Below are 20,088 nucleotides of genomic sequence, written 5' to 3'. Positions count from 1 at the left end.
CTAAGAGAATGGATACTAACCACATGCCCTCCAAATTTTGTATAACACAGAAAATGATGAGAACAAAGAATTTATTTTCACTTATAATCTCATAGTTGCACAATTAATTTAATATGCTCCCTGGTGGGCTTGGCCTATGATATCACTTTCTGGGATAGAAATCCAATGTCACTAAATTATATTAAATGAGAGTGAAATAATATATACAGGCTGCCTGGCTTGTAAATTTGGTTGGTTACACAAATTTTGTCTGTAATTCTGTATTTTGGATACCAGAATACATATTAAAATAATGAAAAAGAAAACAATCAATGTTCAAAATAGTGGTTAATCCCAGGTAAGCCTGCATAAATTTATTTACCCCATAATACCTATACAGTATTGTGTTTACAATACTACAGAAGTGGTAATGTACTAGAAGAAACAAGTATAGCTAACATATTTAGTACTTACAATTGACCAGAAGCAACACTTAGAGCTTTGCATGCATTATCTCTTTTAATTGTCACAGAAATCTAATGATACAGATGAGGACTGAGCCTCAGAATGATTTTGTGATCTGCTCTGGATCACACAGTAGGTAGTAAGGACAGAAGTTGAGCTTCAGAGACAATAGTAAATGCTAAGAAACCTAGGCATCTAGTTCCTGCTGACTGTGGGCCCATGGACAGGTTACTCAACCACCCTGAGCCTCTGTTTTCCCAGCTACAAAAGTAGAGTTGGACTCACAGATTCTTTCAGCTCCCTTTAGTCCAAAAATTCTATTATTCCATTTGCTAACTTCTAGATGTAATTGTGTTTGACTAAAAATGCTTTCAGAGTTTCAAACTGGAATAAGATCAGCATCCCTTTCCCCCTTACAGGGCGCAGGGCTGGGAGTTGGTGGGGGTAAGGGGGGCTGGGAGAGCTTATAGGAAGAAGGAATTAGCTGTGCAGTTGGGAATTCTAGAGGACATATGGAAAAGGGGTATAAGTGACTGTTAGATGGGGAACGAGGGACTCGTGAGTGTTTGAGTTCCTAGCTGGAGCTCAGCTATTGGGTTCCTCTGCATGCCTAGGGGCTGCCTGGAATATTTCTCTCTATATGCAGGATTTTACTCCTCCCAGGACCACAATTCAAAAGAATACACAATCAAAACTTCTTTCCTAGTTCTCCTATCCCTGAAACAAGTACATAGTCCTACTGAGGTTTTCTAACCGTTTTTATCACCAGCAACCAACGAATTAAATAAGAAGTGTAAGGGCTTCCTGCTATATATCCATGCTGCCCCCTCTTGTATTGTTTCTTCTCACTTTGAAAAGAGAAAGACCAACGTCTTTGGATAAATAAAAGATTGAGGGAAAGAATCTATCTGAATTTAGAGAAAAAAAATCTAGACTTCGAGTTTTGAGAGCATTTCTCCTTAGGAAGAGTCGGGAGCTTCAGTGAGGAGACGAGGCTGTAACTCAAGATTCTGCCTTCCAAAGTGCTGAGTGTGGAGGAATCCAGTAGCGGAAAGGAGGTGGGGAGTGCATCTCCCCTTCCCTATTTTACCATGGACCGTCTCAAAGCATAAAAGAGGACAAGCGGAAAAATGGATAAGATGAGGGGAAAGATAACAAAGGATCAAAAGGAAACTCCATGGTACAGAAACATGGAAGGCAGGGGTTCCTTTGGCCAGTACTAAGGAGGGTTAATATATAAGAGACGAGGTTCAGGAAAGCTGTATATTCAAATGTGGATATAAACACATGTAACAGAATATTAGACCCAGAGTATGTATCTTAGAGGTTATCTAGTCTTATCACCTTACCAACAGGAGAATTGTTTCTGGAGCATCTTTGACAGATGGTGAGGCAGGTTCTGTTTCAGTATGCTAAATAACCTGTTTCCTTCTTGGACAGCTCCAACAGTTAGAAAGTGCTTGTAACATTATCACTTCCAACTATTTGTTTTGGAACAGGCTCACATAGGGCAGGAAATTAGTCTTAATTATTTTTGTATCCCCAGAACCTCCAACTTACTGCACAGCGCATGCTCAGTAACTTGTTTGTTGGATTAATGCGTAAGTAAATTAACGGATATAAACTATCTGAAGAAACAGACTAAAATTTACTTTCCAATCCATACAATAACTCTTTATATATGTGATAGCAATTATCAGTACTAAACTTTTTTTTTCAAGTTAACTATACTCAATTTTCTCAACACTCACTATTCTGATGATCTAACTCGGGGAACCTATCATATTACCCATATGTGCCTTTGTCATTTCTTATATAGATTGAAAGGAAATAAAAAACAAAGGGTAATTAGAAGTCCTTTGACCACATCTATTCTTCTTTATTATTAGCCATAAAAGTCCTTTGAAGTTTCTAAAGCCTCCTTAAATATTTCAATAATAAATATTATGTGTTCATTGTAAAAAAAAAAAAAAAGAGAAAATGAAAATCTCTCATAATCCCAACAATCTGGGTGCATCTCCTTCCAGCTTTTTAAAAAAGATTTTTAATGTAACTTGTCATACTGCATATGCCATTTTATACCCAACTTTTTACTTAATAATATACTATGAACATTCTCTCATATTATTATTAATTCCTCACAGAGACCATTTTAAGTACTTATTATATTTCATTGGAAAGCGATCCAGTTATTTATTTAACCAATACCTTCTTGTTGTACCATGCCCAATATATCACTATAATAAATAGGACTGGAGAAAAAAAATCAATATAGAAGAATTTTTTCCACATCTTTGATGATCAGTTTAGGACAAATTGCTAAAAGTATAGTTACTAGTTCAAAGGGTACAAATTTTTAATAAGACTTTTGAAATTCTCTTTCTTGAGATGTCTTTCCCAGCCTTCAAGACTAGGTTAAATTCCCTTGTTATATATTACTGTAGCACTCCGCAGTTTGCTTTCATAATCTTCATCACCATTTTAAATACTTGGTTATATTTTAATTTCCCTTTAGACTGCTAACTGCACTAAGGTAGGGCCATGAACATTTCTGCTGGTTGTGTTTTGCACAGGGCCTAGCCCATAGCACATACTCAATGTGCATTTTATTTTATCAAATATTGTTAAGTTGCCTCCTTGAAGGGTGTTTGAATTCGTACACTTGAAGCACTGTTTGCATTTACCCACCTCACTGCATCATCACATCATCACTAAAACAGTGATACCCCAAATGGGGGCAAAACACTGTCAGTGTGATTCACTTTTTTTTTTTTTTTACAAATGAAGCCCATGACTTAGAACTCATTTCTCAGCTATTATGAATTCACTGAGTGTATTATGTTCTGTATTGAAAATTCAGTAAGACTGTGATCTGAACCTTACCAGCTCTCGGGGCAGAAAAGTTCCTTCCTGGCGGGCGATGACCAGTGATGCAGTCTCTCCCTGCTTGGTGCTCCTCAGCATGGCCACGAGCTCTTCCTGAGTTCGTCCAGTGACATCTCTGCCATTTACCTAATGCAGGCAACCATATGAGCAACCACAATTAAAACACTTGCCATCCCCTTCTGCCCTAGATGGTTTTTGAAAGCAAGCAGCAAATGGGCTCCCATGATCAATGAAGCTCTGGAAAGATGAAAACTGAATACATGAGCCCAAACCAACTATGTTTATGATACTAGCAATATACCAACCATCATTATTGTGGTGCTGGACAGCCTCAGACATTCAGTAATTGGCATCAGCAGTTTTCCCTAAGACATCACATTCTTAGCAAGGACAAATCAAACTGACAGATACCAGAGAATGATTCCTCAAGTAGGAAGGAAGCTGATTTCAAACGCTTAGCTGTTACCATTCTCTGCCAAATACAAATAGGAGAAATGGACCGTTATCACACAGTAAATTCTTGAGACATAAGTTTTTTTTGTTATAATTCTACAATTTTCCATGTTTAGAAAATTATAGTCATCAGGTTACCATAGACTATTGGACATTGTAATTTGGAACTACATTAGTCATTTGGCCCATTTTCTATCGTGATCTAGAACTATATAAAAAGCTATAGTGCTACTTCCATGCCATGAGAAAGTTCAATGGAACCAGCCAGTTTCAACGAATATGATTTCTTGAAAGGTAAATTGACAATATATATTTAGCCAAGAAGATGATGCTATCAAACAAAAATAAATGACAAAAAAAAAAAAAAGCCTCTTGCTTTGGGTATTCCAAATACTTCTCTATATGCATAGACCAACCTGAGACAGGCTGGCCCACTCTTCGAGAACTCTAAGGAAACTGTTACAAGGGCTTGGGTGCAAATTTGAAATCCTTAGCCCTAATTGAATATATGATGAACTTGTGGATTTGACCCAAATTCCCCAGGGACTCTAAGAGGCGGAAGTAAGAAACAGGAGATAGGGAAAACTTTTCAATATTATTTGGCCCCATATCATTGTCCTTATTGAGGGCTTACAAAGATAGGCTATTGATTAACCAGTTTTCTAATTAAAGTCCTTATCTTGTCTATAAGTACAGTTTTCAACATACTGAATTCAAAATTTAATACATTTTATATACTTATTTCAAACACTAAGAAAGATTTTATTGAAGATATTCATTCTAATTCTTACCTCCAAAATTCTGTCCCCTGATTGTAGGCGGCCATCTTTTATTGCTGCTCCCTTTGGTAAAATGTTTTTTACAAAAATGGGACCAGGACCATGTATGGAAGAATCTCTGGTAACCACAGTGAAACCAAGTCCTTCAGGTCCTAGTGTGTAAGACCAGGAAAACTCATGGTCACCTTCAGCAGGAGTAATATTATATTCAATTTTATAGTTAAATCCACCTAATTTAGACTAATGCAGAATAAGTGAAATATTGACATTCCAGTAAATATTTTAAATATGCTTCAGTTTTTCTGGTTTTAAATACAGATTACAGTTCCTTACAGGCCATGATTGTATCACAGTGAATTTAGGGCCAGTGTAGATATATAAAACTTTCATTTACTAAGGTCCTAGAAGAAACACCACATGTTATCCATATACCTGGGAGACTGATTTCTCAGTAAACCATAACCTGACTTCATACTTTCCTGAGAAGCAAGAGGCCATCTGACATGTCAGGCTTTCAATCAACTAGCCAGCCTGTGGTTCCCCCTCCCCCTGAGTCTCCATTCCTTGTGTACGGCATCCCATTGTCCCATCACTCGTTCCTGTTACTCCTGTCCAGTTCTCTTGCATCTCCAGTTTCTCTCTTTGAGTTTATGTCTTTTTTCACTCTATGTGAAGGTATGCTTAGATTTCTCTACCCTAAAGAATCCTTACGTCAATCCTACTGCTTCTTCAATCTTCCATCACCAACTACCTACCCATGACTATATCCAGTCATTTTTCCGATTCTGATCTTTCCCCTTCTCTAGCTTTGACACTTCTCACCAACCATTTTCTTGAAATTAACTCCCCCCCTTGGTATTCATGTTTTTAGTTTCTGATTATTTTCCTGCCTCTCTGATCACAACATGTCTGTCTTTCTCTTACCCATCGTTCTCCCACGTAAACATAGATGTTCCCCAAGGATCTGGAACAATTTGTCCTCTAGACCGCCCTCCATGCTCCTGGCTCCAACTACCATCTCCCTACAGATGACACTTACATCACTTTGTTTGTCTCTAATCTCTCTGGTGTCAGTCTCCAGGATATTATCATGCACATACTTTCACAAGCATTTTAAATTTCACTATGAACTTCCTTCTCCAACCCAGATCCTTGCCTTTTCTACTTAAAATTCTAATTTCTCGTAATGGCACCTCCATTGCGCAAGACACCCTGGCTGAAAACCTCAGCAATAACAGTAATTCCTCTCTCTTCCTGCCTACATCCAGTCAGCAATTTAGGCATACATATTATATTCAGACAGACACCGTGCACCCTTTACTGATCCCTTGTTGTATGCTCTCTTCTTTAGTATATCTTTTTTTCTGTCAGATTAATCTTCCCAAAACACAGCTGTGGGATGTAATATTCTTTATTTTTGCATTCAAGGCTTTCTGATGGATTTTTAAGGTCACGTTCTGTGTCTGATTTATCTATTCTCAAAGCACTCAACCCCATGTCTTATACATAGCTGCACAATTTGTATGAAAAGCACAAGTGATGCATTTACATAAAAAGCCTAATTGTGCCTCCTATCAATACATTTTCTTCCCAGTATAGAATTCTTATAGGAGGACAAAATTTTGACCAGAGGGTTTTTCAGAATAATCTCTATATCCTAATTAAAGGTACATGTAATTTGCTTTAGATATATGTAAATAAGTATTCTAAAACTACCTTGTGATCATTACATTTCCTATTAATTCAGACAAGAATCCATAAAATCTTGGTTTCTTTTGAATGGAGTCTTGAAAATCACAGTGTGTTGCAGAAGGTTGCAGTGGGTGAAGGGATTATCAGGAGAAGTAAAAAAATAAACAAAAGCACAGAAATACATGAATGTGTATGTGTGTATGTATAATATTGCATAAATATCTATGAACACACATGATCTAGTCTTATTGATCTGGGCTTCAAATGGATGAAAAAGTTGAAAAACATGAAGAAAAAAGGTTATACATGCTTTTGAAATTAAGAATACTTGAAAAATTATTTGCATTGTTGAATTAGTGAAATTAATAATTACTATATATTTGCTGAGGAATAATTTTTTGCTGGTATAAAACTATCTTAGAGAACCAGAAACAATATATTGGTTTTTCGGACTTGGACTAAAGGATGCTTCAAAAATCACTAATCTTGCTTAAAATAGACAACTGAATTTCAGTGCCTATTTAGTATTAAGTTGTGATACAATAACACTCTGTTCCTACCAAGTTTGTAATGGTTCTTTCTGTTTCACAGCAGGTCTTTATAATTTTCTTGCTTCAAATAATTTACACTCTCCAGAAAAAAGAATAAGAAAGTACCACGATTTTAAGAAATTTAAGTGACTGCAGTATACACTTAAATCTATTCTTTGATTCAATTAAATGAAGGGAGAATTAACAAAATTAGCCTTAATGCATTTCTCTTAACCAATTTTACACGTTACAATAATAGAATGCTATTAAGCATAATTTAATAATTACCTTTCTTTAGGTCAATCTTAATTTTCTTTGGATTTTTCTTGCTGCCAAACCCCATGAGCGGGGAGAGGGAGGGAGAGGATGGCTTTCTACCTAGTCTTGGTACTCGGGGGCTCTTGCTTTGCTGCAGGGAGGCTGATGCATCTTCTTCAGGACTGCTTGTTCCTGTGAGATTTACTGTCTTTATTCCTGATTTTCCATGGACAGGAGGTGGCACCTTTGTTCTCAAAACGCCATCATTGTTACCAAAAATGTTAAGAGGTCCAATGACTGATTTTTCATACTGTTCCCGGTTTTGAGGTGGAAGCACACGGAGCAGCACACCTGGAGATTTCATTGCCTGACGGAAGACGTCCTGAGCCCTTGAAAGACAGTGAACATATAATGATACCGCTTCCTAGCATGCCATCCAAAGCGCCCAGCCTCACGGCTACAGGAGCATCCCAGGAGCATAAGCACAGGAGATACTATCACTATGACTACCAATGTGACTTTGCTAACTAAACGCTAGTTACCATGTATGGCCTGCCCATTAGGTGCCACCACACTGGGCTACATGTGCCTTATCAACATGCACGATTCTCTCATTTAACCTTTTTAACAACCATGTTAAGTAAGTATAATTAGCTCTCATTTTGCAAAATGAAGGAATGGAGGCTCAGAGAGCTTAAGTAACTTGTCCAATGACCCACAGCTTTTAAGCATTTCTAAATCTGAAATTCTACCCAGAAGTATTTACTGAAGTAAATATAAAAGCAAGCTCTGATTTTAAATGGAACAAACATCTTTCATAGTCTCCATCAGATTATCATTTGGTTTCCTTTTAAGACTTTAATCTAAAGTACAGGTCTTTCCTAATGTGGGTTGTGTTGCAGAAGCCCAATTCTGACACAAACATTTCCTCATGGAGACATTTGGTAGGTACGTTGGCTGTGTCAAATATCACAGTGGATTGGCAATCCAAAATGCACCCTCCCTGTTATTCTATTATAGAGTCCCTAATGTTTTTACTTTTTTGTCTTAGCGCTTTGTGCTTTTCCTCAAATTTCCTACTACTTTTTCTTTCCTTCTTCCTTATGTCTCCTTATACCTTATGACTAGGTAAAACAACTCTCTTTCCCAGCTTTCTTGCCAATGAGATGAAAGGTTAGAGAAAATCTGGCTCATCTGGGAGGCAGAAACTTTTTTGTTCTACTGTTTCTCTTTCCTATTTCTTAAAACTCAGAAGTGATGGAGGGAACTCCAGCAGCCATCTTGTGACCATGAGACAGCTTAAAGATAGCATCCGCATAAGAAGGATGGCAAAGCAGAAAGGTGGAGGATGCCTGACTCACTGATGATGGTGGACCCTCCATTCCAACTCTGGACTGCCATCTCCACACTTATTTGTCCTTAGAAAAGGTAAATATTGTTTAAGCTACTTTTATTTCAGGTCTCTGTTATTAGCAGCCGCACCAAATAATAATTAATCATAATTCCAACTGCTATCTGAGCTCCCCCTCACTTTATTCACGAAGAGCTTACAATGTTAGGGGAGGAGGGAGAAGACTTCACACAGACAGCCCAACTCCTCTGGTCAGCTCCTTGAGTAGGAGTCAATTTCTACTCCACATTGAATTTTTATAAGCCTTGATTTCTACCTCTATAATATAGGGAGAATAATGTCTGCCTTGCATTCCTATTAAGTCCTGGTAACAAGCACAGTGATAAATAAAAATAATATCATTATTGATAATAGTTATAATTTTGCCTATTATTCATTATTTTTAGAAATACACTCTTAAGGCTTCATTTTCTTCCACACTTAAGCAACTACAGCACTGCCCCTTCACCCAACACAATATTGGCAACTAATGGTCACAGAGAAGATATATTATGAGTTGTTTCGGTTGAAACAAGAGAGGTTGGTGATCATTACTAAAGAGTATTCGTGATTATTCCCTTGTTCCACTGTAATGCCAATATACATATAAAAAAGCATATGCAGACTGCTGCACACTCTAATTCTTAGGTACAAAGACCTATTCCTGTAACATTTTCACATGCAGAGAAATAATTTCTTGAGGGAGAGTATTTTAATTTTTTTTTCCATTTGTTTCTATTATTCAGTGAGTCTTCACAGTCATCTCTCACAGATATTTAGTTTAAGGAAGACTACGGGCACCAAGTAAGTTAATCAATAAGCCGAACTAATAGTCTGTGAAGAGTTCTTAAATACCAGTCTAACTGACCTGTATCCCAAGAAAAACAAACCCATCTATCGATGCCCCAGAAAGACAGCCAGACAGAAGGTTTGCTCTATTCTGCAGTTTGCCCTTCTCAGGGCTGTCAGGGACATTTGCAGCCCACCTCTGAGTATGCTAAAACACAGGACACATTTGAAAATAGATGTTCTGGGGTCAAAGGGAACTTACCAGAAGTTCTACCTACATTTTTGATAATGAGCTCAGTAATTATTATTATAAGCATTATAGGAATCAATAAAGTAAATAAAACAATGAAAAAAATGCTTACTGAGCAAAGGTTTTGTCTACGAGGTCCACGCTGTTGATTTTTACAATACATTCATTTTCGTGAAACAGTCCTTCCCGCTTGGACCTGCTGTTTTCTTCAATGCCGCGGATGAAGAGCCCTAGAATCCTAAATGCAACATTTAGGTTGGAAGAGAATGACTGAATAACCTGCGAGTTGTTTCTCCATTGGTAACTGTTCAGAAATAAATATTGGTTTCTATTTATGAAAGAAAGTACGCTTTATATTCAGGCAACTGTTTGTTATTTAAATCCTTAGTAAACAAACAAACAAAAAAACACACTCGCACACATGACTCACTAAAGAGAAGAAGCCCTTCAAGACACATATACATAAACACCAGCCCAGAGCACAATGTCCTACAATCCCGTTTCTCATGCTTGTAGTTAACCTAGAAAAGGCTAGCGTTGCTCAGTAGAGTTGAGGACACAGAGGACTCGTGGTTTCGAGGGGGCTTCACAGAAGGGCTGACTGTAATAAGTAAGTTTGAGTTGGTGCCCAGGGGGCAGCTCGATGTTTGATAATGGGAGAGGATTAGGTAGGCTTCCTACCTCTTCCAATAATATGCATTTGAAGAAGTAAATGTTTAGCAGAGATCGTATTACTCAGTTTAGAAGGAAGTTCGGTCCCATTTGTTAGTGCCACTGAATCAAGTGTGTGTTGAGTGTTCTCTATGCACTTCTGATGGAGGAATATGAGACAGGGCCGTAGGACCAGGACAATGGCTCAGCACAGGCTTGGAGTACAGGAGAAACGAAAAAACTGGCGCTATAAGCCTAGAGTCTTCATAGAAGGATTTGGGAAGAAAGTGGGATGTAAACTGGATGAGAAGAATGAGTGGGGTTTGGATAGGAGGAGAGAGAGAACACACACAGAGGCAGGAACGAACAGGTGTGTGTAAGGGGAGCAGGGTGGGAGCTCACACTGGATGTGGAGGCCAGTGCCACGTGAAGGGGCCTTGAACACCAGCTGATGGACGTATCTGATGAGGCTGGGGTAATACTCATGCCACTCACTGCTTCTGAGCGAGATGGTGACTGGATGAAATGAGGGCTTTGGGAAGAGTTGTCTGAAATTTCAACCAGGAAGAGTCTGGATTCAGAGAGGATCCCCTGAACCTCCTGGTGCTTCGGGGCTGTGGCTTAGAGTCAGCAGGGGACGGGGTTGGAGAAAAAGAAAAGGAGAAAGAAAGCTACAGCAATAAAAAGAAAGAATTCAACTCTGTGTGCATATGTACTTGCACACACCTGTTACATACTGGTAGTATTTGAACTGAAAACTAAAAGAAATCAAACTTGTGTGTACTTTAGCCATTTCTCATGGGAGGGATTTCCCTGTTCCTTGCGGCATGTCAGGGTCCCAGGTGTCTCAGGATAAAACAGACAGATACGTCCTCCAAGAGGAATCTGCTAGATGTGGAGAAACCACCACCTCCTCTTCCCTCATCCTCCTGTTTTCCTACTTTGTCACCCTCTTTCATATAGGGGCCTTAGGTGTTATTATGTAGTCCCTTTGCATTAAGTCTCGAATCTAAATAAAACATGAGCACATTTTATGCGTGCATAATAGGGTCCGCCATAAAAAAAAGGGGAGTCGCTAATGAAAGTGGAAGAGAAAACCATCTTCCTGTTTGGAGCTGCCACAAAGTGGGACCTCGGCCTCCAGGGCCTCAGTTCATCTGATGAGCTCACGTCATCTCAAGACAGCCGGAGGAGAGGCACATGCAGGGCTATTTAGATCTCTACTTTAAATAAGTTAAATGAACACAGTACGCTGACGCAGGAGAGAGCAGAGCAAATAGTCATGCCACCTATTGTGGGGAAAGCCCGGGGTCACAGGCCAAGTGTGCAGTGATGCTTCATTTCCTAGTTCTAGTAGGTTAGTAAATTAATCATCTTCTGGGTGCAAGAGAATAAGGGCCAAAGCTACTATCTGATAAAGGATCTGAGATTTAAATTAATATATTTAAAGTACTAATCCCACCTTAATCTCATAACATAATATTAAAAATTGAACTATTTGACATGTCAAAAAAAAAAAAGGAAAGAAATAGAATAAAATACTGTTTCTCTCCTAAACTGCACAACTCTCTAATAGTTCAGAGTTTGGATTTTTGTTATGGTGGAGTCACAATAACACGACCCATTAGGAGGCTCACATGTGGTTATAAACTAGTTTATGTAAGCGATATTTTTTTAACAAGCATTCAAGTCTTCCTTTAATTTAATTCAGTACATCATCAGTCATGTAATGTTACTCCCTAGGATTTAATTTCACATTTTGGGAGATGAATTAATTCTTTCAGGCCACTGGGTTGCAATTTAGCTGGCACATTACAGCTGGAGTATGCTATGTGAACCTCACTCAACTAAATAACCTAACTTTCCATGAAAAATTTATTGACAGAATAAGCCCAACTGTAAAACCCATGTGTCAGAGGTAATTTTGGTAAAATGTAAAACTAACTGATTTTATTAGTTTGTTCCCTGGCAACAAACCACTCCTGCCTTCTTTATTCTATGGAAGGGGTGGATTCCTTCCAGTTTGATTTCATCCAGACCAGTATGAGAAGGCTCAGAAAAGAGTCCCTCTTTATCGTCTTTGCCCCAAATGGGTGAGCTGTGGGTAGCTATCTCGTTTGGGACCAAGACTCTCAGGATTTAAAAATTAATGCCGTCGATGAGTTACAGGCCGAGATGAACCAGTTAATTTGCATTAAGAAGCAGTGATAAAGGAGGCCGAAACCCACAGCCCCGCAGAATAAGAGGGGTAACAATTGCTTCTTGCCCTTCTAATGATCATTTAGGCACAAACCTACGCCCTGCTGGCCTCCTCCTTTCTTCCCACTGTCTCACACTGCCTAGGCCGCTCACCAGCTTAGAATTTTTACCTAAAAATCTCCTCTGCTCTCATTATATATCATTCTTCACCCATTCCTTCCTTCTTCTGCCTCATATTCAGCTGTCTTTACTATGAAACAGGTATATTATGCTATCTTTATTTACTGACAATTAGATTTTATGCTTTAATTCTAGAAATTATATATTTTTTTTTTTGAAAAAAAATGATTGAAATTAAGTTGCTTTTTACTTTCAGGGACTCGTTTTGTTTTGTTTTTTCTTGCATTTTTGTTTTTATTGTGCGAGCCAATGGTCCTCCGTACAAGCAGCATTCTGCACCCCAATGAAACCACTGAGGCCTTATTTAGTACAGCAGCCAGTGTGTTGTACTCGGGGTGTTCTAACTTTGATTAGGGATCTTAATTCTACAACAGGTGTGGTTCTATTTTTGTAAAAGAAAAAAATTAAAAAGAAATTGAAGGCAGAGCGAATTACAGTAGTCTTAGTAAATAATTAAATGTAAATTCTAATTTAAAATAATGACACAAACCAATAAATGGAAGGAAATGAAGAACTAAGTCTACCACTATGACCTTAACTCCCCCCATCCCCCGTGCTCACACAGGGCAACCATATGGCATGATGAAGTCAGACACTTGTCTGACACACTCTGTATGCAGTTGCTTCTAGACACATGGGTTGAGTTAAGTGTGCTGTTTCAGCCTGTACTCATTACTTCTTAACTTTTATTGGCTCATGTCTCCACTTCCATATTATTTTTTTATGTTTTTTAATTAAATTTCCTTTCTATAATACCAGTGGAGAGCAAAAAATACATATATATACACACATACACACACACACACACACACACACACACACACACACACACACAGAGAAAACTATTTCACCAATTTACTGAACAGCTGATCATGAACTTATAAAAGTTCATTTCTGAACAAGGTTTTTCTGTTTTAGCCAAAATAGTATTAATCCTAATAATTTACACATTTGTATGTTGTGTGTTTCACAAGGAGCATTCACATTTTTAATGTGGTTTAATCCCCACAACCTTGATGTGAAGTAGGTATTCACAAGAGGCAAATTTAGGGGACTCACTCAAGGTTATACAAAAGAGAACAGTGAGATTCAAATCCAATTGTTCCAAATCCGAGTCCAATACTTTTTCCTATTCTATAAAGCTTATGCTAGAAATCAGAACCAGGAAGGATCAGGGAGTAAATCAATGCATTCTAGTGTGTTTTCCTCATTTGAAGTGAGAGAAGGTGATTTTTGGTCTATAGGGTCAACTTGTTTTCTGAACGACTGAAAATGATGTAGGGTGACTGTCATGTTGTATATTTCTTCATGTTTTGAAAATTGGGATGATCTTGTGGTCTATTCCAGCTTCATTAAGCTAAAGGGCCTAGTAATTTAGCCACACTGGTATTTCACAAAACTCTACCAGTACACTTCTGACAAAAGCCATTAGAATTCCTCGTGACAACTGGGTAAATACTCTCTCTGTCTCTCAAAAACAACCTCAGCTTGTCCTGTGCCATAACCCATAACATTTATAAACACGCTTATTAACACGTACAGGAAATGAGACAATAAGAGCCACTAGCTTTTCAGTTCATTTCTTTTTAGGGGACATTCATTCCAGCAAGAGCTTGGCATCAGATGTTATTTGCTAAAGAAGGTGATGACTTAGCAATTACAGGTAGCAGATGGCTACCTACTGAAAATGATGCCAACCAAAATATCATGACTAAATCTGTTCTTCCCGCTATATGGCAGACCAAATTGAATAAATATTCAGAACCAGTAAATAAATATTATATAAGCTTTGGGAAAAGTTTTGTTCTAGAAAGAGCAATGGAGTGAGGTCAAATCAAGATATCTGGATTTTGTATGACCTTGAGAAAAATCAACTGACTTTTCTGGTCTTTGATCGCCTAAGCAAAAATCAGGTATTTTGCCTTTTCAATGATATATTTAAGAAAATGAATTTAGCAAATTAATGAAAATCATATCATATGGGTGAGAAATTCATTTTCTTTAAGTTTCTGACAGCCTTTGTCAGTATCAATCTAGTGCAAAAGGTAGTCATCCTACTGAAAAGTATTATAATAACGTAATATCTAATACTAGTTTTGTAAGGTTGTTATAATAGTACTAATATTAACTCTCAGGTACACACTTTAATTCCCATCAGTAAAACAAGTTTTACAGCCAGTTAAGTAAACACAAATTTCAAGAGATGGTGATGCAGTCTAAATTACCATTTACCAGCATGGATTTAGAAATATAATGTCTTTAAAATTTCAAAAGGATGTGGTAAATTATTTTTAATTGGTTACATTTTATTTTAGAACAAAATAAATAGAATAATGGCATTTTGCTACTATAGCTAAAATCAAAACATATTTAGCTTGTGATATAACTACTTATAATATTAGAATATTTATTATTCTAAGTTCTGCAAACCTGAGGCATATCAAGAAATATCCATTTGGAATTACTCTATTTCATTTAAGTGTATTTTTGAACATTAAAAAATTCAGTTGCTATATTTCTCTAACAATATGTTAAAGTCTTTCCACGATTTCTGTCTACTATGTGTCACTGATAAGAATACTTTAATAAAGTACTTCTTAATTAATTGTAAATGCAGAAGCCATGATTTCTTTTCCATCGTATCCTAGAAGTGATGTTATTTTGTTTCTAACACATTAAGTGGCCAACAGAAGTATATCTTGAGGTGTCTATCTAAATAACAGAGACATACACTTAATCCTCTTCTAAAAAATGTTTGGGAAAATGAGCTCAAGTCAAGTTTTTCATTAGTATGAGCTTCTGATATAAGGAAAACATCTTACCTTCCACTCAGAGATGAAAAGAAAGGTACTACATGTATTCCCAAGGGGCCTCCTTCCCCAGAAATCTCCACTGTTCTTGTCATATTACTGGGACAGGAAAAAAAAAAAAAAAAAGAGCACAAATGAGTCTCTGCTTAAAACAAAAACAAAAAAAACCAGATGTGGCATATTAAAAACAAAAACAAAAAAAACTTAGGATTATAACAACTACTGTAAATTCAACAGCAGAGATGAAATCAAAGGAGTACATGATTTGCTGGTATGTTCAGAAGATCCAAGAAATAAAATGTTTAAAAGACTATCTGATTTCTTATTTTTTTCCTAGAAGAGGAAAAAATGGAAATGACTACGTACAAAAATAACTTCCTACTTAACTTAATCTGCATAAATCAACATATTTAAAAGGATGTACACAAAAATGAAATTTCTCCCCATTGAGACACACTTGAAAATTACTGAATAGATGATAAAATACATTGAATTAAGCATATCTATGCTTAAAACATAAAGGAGGATTTTTCCTCCAGAACAGAGGAAAAATGAAATAAAACACATTTTTATCAGAAAGAGCACATAATTACATTTTAAACAACTGTGAAGCCACAGTTGGTAATACATATGGGCATGTTCAAAGCATTATAAATCAAAACTAAAACTTGCCTTTCAATAAGGCATCAGTTGTATTCAATGGAACAATTCCAAATTTTCACCTCTTATTTTATTTTTTATTTTTTTTAGACGTAGAAAAAGAAGTTGAAAAGCCTGGAGAAAATGTATTACAGAAAGAAATGGAAAGCCTGACCTGCCTCACCTACTCCAGATTAAGGAAAGGATGAGCTAGAAACATTAATGGATAGTGTGTATGACTGAAATATACAAGGCACTGGGAGCTTTGGAGAAATGGAAAGTGGAACTAACAAGTTTTTGTAAAGATGAAAAATAATAACCATGAACAATTATTGGCTCCTTTAATCCCAGAGAGAGAAAATAAAATTGCCAGAGGAAAAATGATAAAGTTGAAGCAAACATCTCCATTATGGAAATTGTAGGCAGGTCTCTATTGTTTCCTATATACATGAAAATGACCTGAAACTAGACGTCAAATTAAGAGCTACAGCTGCTACAAATACATTTCTGCTCCAAATTGAAAATGGGAAAATTTTGGCTCCTTGCTGGAAAGTTGAGAACAGCATTAAGAAAGCAAAATGCCTAATGAATTCACTCTGCATGAAGTACTTCCTAAATTATCAGCAATCTAAAATAAATATATTAAATATATTCTCATCAGTGGATTAGGCTTATTTTTAATGTGTTTTCATTGCAAACCTATTATCATTAAGAACTGCAAAAAAGAGCATGTTAGTTTCCAACATTTATGGAAAGGGATGGAATTTCAAAACTGATAGTAAATTTCAAATGAGTTTTGCTCAGATACTGCTGATATATTTAAACTTTGTTCAGTCAAGCAGGTTATATCAGAAGCCTGGAATAAAAGTTAGAAATAAAATAAATCTTAGAGTGCTAATATCAAGGGATAAAGTAGATTCTTTTCTATACTTTCTGTGTAAGCATAGAAACTACATGAATATATGCATATGAAATCCGAAATATAGGTATGCATTATAAGCCCTGAATATAAAATATTTGGTGGAAAGAGAAAGTTGTGTAGCTTTCAATGGACCGCAAAGAAATAACTTTTATATAACAGATTTATAGTGCATTCGTAGGTATTTGAGGAAGACTAAACCCAAAGCATACACATTCTAGGGTTATGATATTATTGTAAAGACTTCTAAAAACAGAGACGAAAATTCTGTTTAACCACTGAAACTTTATTATCTCTACCTTTATAACATAATTTTATAGTTTTACACTTAGAGCATGACACAAATCTTTCCTAATAAATGTATTAAATATCCACATGCTGATAGATAGCGTTCATATGTATTATATAGATGCTTTTGGAATATAAGTGTTTAGTCTAGACAACAAGATTTCAGCTTAAAAAATTTTAGAATGGCTTTATGGATTCTTTTTTCTAGTTTGCAAGTATTTCTTTATCCCACTCAAAACCTCTCCTATAAAACATAATAAATTCTATGTATCGTACTGACACCTACTCTTTAGTAATCGTCAAACTTGTATTTTTACATTTACTTAAAAGTAAATCACATAATTTGTTAAAGTAATCAATCTTATTTCAAAACACTAAAACTTTGTTGGAGGATGCAGTATTAAGGTTTATTTCAACTTTATAAGATTCCCTTTTTCAGTATTTCAGAATAAACTTTTATGCTATCTTTATACATGATAGTCACTATTTTTTGGCTAGAATGATATTTGACAAATGTTAAATTACTATCACAAAAGTATTACTATCCCAGAAAAAGCAGCATAAAAGACTTTCAATTTTGTTGACTGTTAAATGCAGATACTTAGAGAATTAGATCTATTAGATCTATAGACAAGCATTACAAGTTTTACACAGACTATGTTTTACCATGCTCTTTATAAATTGTTATCCATTATTTGTTTCAAGATGGAAAGAAAAGCATTTGAAAAAGGAAACTCATAGACCAGTCCATCTTTTAAAATTTATTTTAAAAGGGGAAAACACCGCTCAGTGTTTTATATACTTGATGGAGCTCTGTGGAAATCCCTGTATATATACCCTCATGGAAGATAAACATAGCAAGGAGGGCTAGACACAATTACTTGAATACACATCTCATAAAATGAGATTTCACTAAGATGTGAAAATACGCTATGAATGTTATTTGTTTAGGCAAACAGCACAGTAGAGTTCAAGGACCGGTGCGCAGGGTATGCACATTTATGTTTTGGAGGCAGACTGAGAATGGAAAATGTAGAGAATGAGGTGAGAAGGCTATTCTAGCAGTGGAAAGAAAAAGGGATTGGCAGCTACTTGTGAAAAACAGATAAAAAATGAATTGCGGGGCCAAAAGAAAAGTATTTCAGTTACAAAAAGAAAAGTCGGAAGATTTCACTAAGCTCAAAATAGCTAATTCAACTTTCTAAGACGTACTAAAACAAAAGCAGATGGTCACCAAGCATTAGGTCCAATAGTATTAAGCAAGCTACATGTTCTAAGCTCCGACTGACAAAATTGATTCAAATAATCACTAGAACCAGCTGCTACCTACCTAAGACTTTAGTACAAAACTATGGGTGAAAGTACAGAATCAGTGGTTTAAAATGAGCCTGTAGTGAACGGCTATGGCGAGAACTAGATGGGAAGTGCTTCATTTCGTTCCTTCCAGCAGAAAGACAGGAAGCTTGAGGGACAGAAGGGGCTGCAGACGGATGGTTGTAGGTCTAATTTCTCCGCACAAGGCAAATGCACAGCATCTTTAAGATTAGTTAACCCAGTGATCGGCCACTAGTTTAGGGTAAGGAAGACACAGGTCTGAGGGCAGGGAAGGGGAGATACTTTGTTTCAGGAGGAAATCAGGATTAACTTATGAAATTAGAGAGAAGTGTATCCTACTGGTGGCTTTGAGTCAGCTGCCTGAGTAAATCATCTAAACTAAGACCACAAGTACGTTCCCTCATTTGGACAATGAGGGAATTAAGATAAATTCCTAATAGAGTTGCTGGTTTTAAAGAAAAAAATGGAGAATATTATACAAATACATCAAACACACAGTCTCTGGCATATACAAAGGACTCAATAATATCAGCTATTAGTATTATTATTAGAACTTTCTGAAGGAATAAAGAAGCTTATGGGTTAAAAAGGCAATAACCTATTTCAAACTTTCCAAATTTTCCTCAACTTGATTTCCTCAGTAAGAGTTTTTTTTTTTCTTAATCTGTAAATACTGTAGGATTGAGGAACACATTTTCTTCATAATTAGACTGCTGACAGAGAACACAGTGGGTAATGAGTGGAGAGAAGTTACTGGCGGGTGTTCTTTGGGGACTGATGTCCAGGACTGTCATATACAGCAAATGTGAGAGATGGACCACAGAGAGAGACCTCCAAGAAGAGCTTGCTGATGACGCCGAAGGCTACTTGACAGTGAAATGTCTTGGGTTTTTCCCCCCAGTTTTACTGAGATATAATCAACAGCACTGTATACATTTAAGGTGTACAGCATAATGATTTGACTTACATAAATCATGAAATGATTATCTCAGTAAGTTTACTGAGCATCCATCATCTCATATAAATACAAAATTAAAGAAAGAGAAAAAAAAATTTTTCTTGTGACGAGAACGCTTAGCATTTACTCTTTTAACAACTTATGAAATGTCTTGTTGATACGAATATACTGAGTAAAAACCTAACAAAGAATCTGTTGTCAAAGGTGGTGGGATTCACTTAATGCAATCAATCGAGTAGTTCCAATGAAGAAGTTCTGCAAGGAAAAAACAAAGTCTAATGCTTGAGGAGTTCATAATCAGCAGGCAGATTAGGACAGGTAACAAAAAATAATACAAAGTAATAGAACAGTAGTAGTACTTGCAGTATGTTCCCAATGAATGTACGCTATCTGGGGGGAGGCAGCATGTTAATCATCTTCTGGGTATTATAACATGTACTCACATCAAATGTACAACGTAAACATATCACTTCCATTACAGATAAGTAAACCGATGCTTAGAGAGGTTAAATAATCTGTCCAACATCACACCATTTATATAAGGTAAAGTCAGGACTCAAAGTGGAATTTACTGCTTCTCAGAGCAGTAGTTTTCAACCACTTGGACATGTAAGTTTCAAAGCAGAGGTGTTTTCTGA

At 36.5% G+C, this 20,088-nt stretch overlaps 1 protein-coding gene across 5 annotated transcripts in view; it reads right to left on the bottom strand.

Moving 5' to 3' along the window:
• PARD3B (par-3 family cell polarity regulator beta) overlaps window positions 1-20,088 on the bottom strand; it is a 1,041,978-nt gene that overhangs the window by 482,562 nt on the left and 539,328 nt on the right. For all 5 annotated transcript variants that reach the window (XM_082466955.1, XM_082466956.1, XM_082466959.1 and 2 more), the window contains 5 exons: window positions 15,324-15,410; window positions 9,584-9,709; window positions 7,073-7,431; window positions 4,575-4,714; window positions 3,328-3,456 (listed from right to left, as the gene is read on the bottom strand). In XM_082466955.1, the coding sequence (XP_082323081.1) occupies window positions 3,328-3,456; window positions 4,575-4,714; window positions 7,073-7,431; window positions 9,584-9,709; window positions 15,324-15,410 (841 nt within the window). The remainder of the gene's footprint in view (window positions 1-3,327; window positions 3,457-4,574; window positions 4,715-7,072; window positions 7,432-9,583; window positions 9,710-15,323; window positions 15,411-20,088) is intronic.

This window comes from Balaenoptera physalus, assembly GCF_965194825.1.
Source record: "Balaenoptera physalus genome assembly, chromosome: 6".
NCBI lineage: Eukaryota > Metazoa > Chordata > Mammalia > Artiodactyla > Balaenopteridae > Balaenoptera > Balaenoptera physalus.
This window is presented reverse-complemented; position numbering and strand designations above follow the sequence as displayed.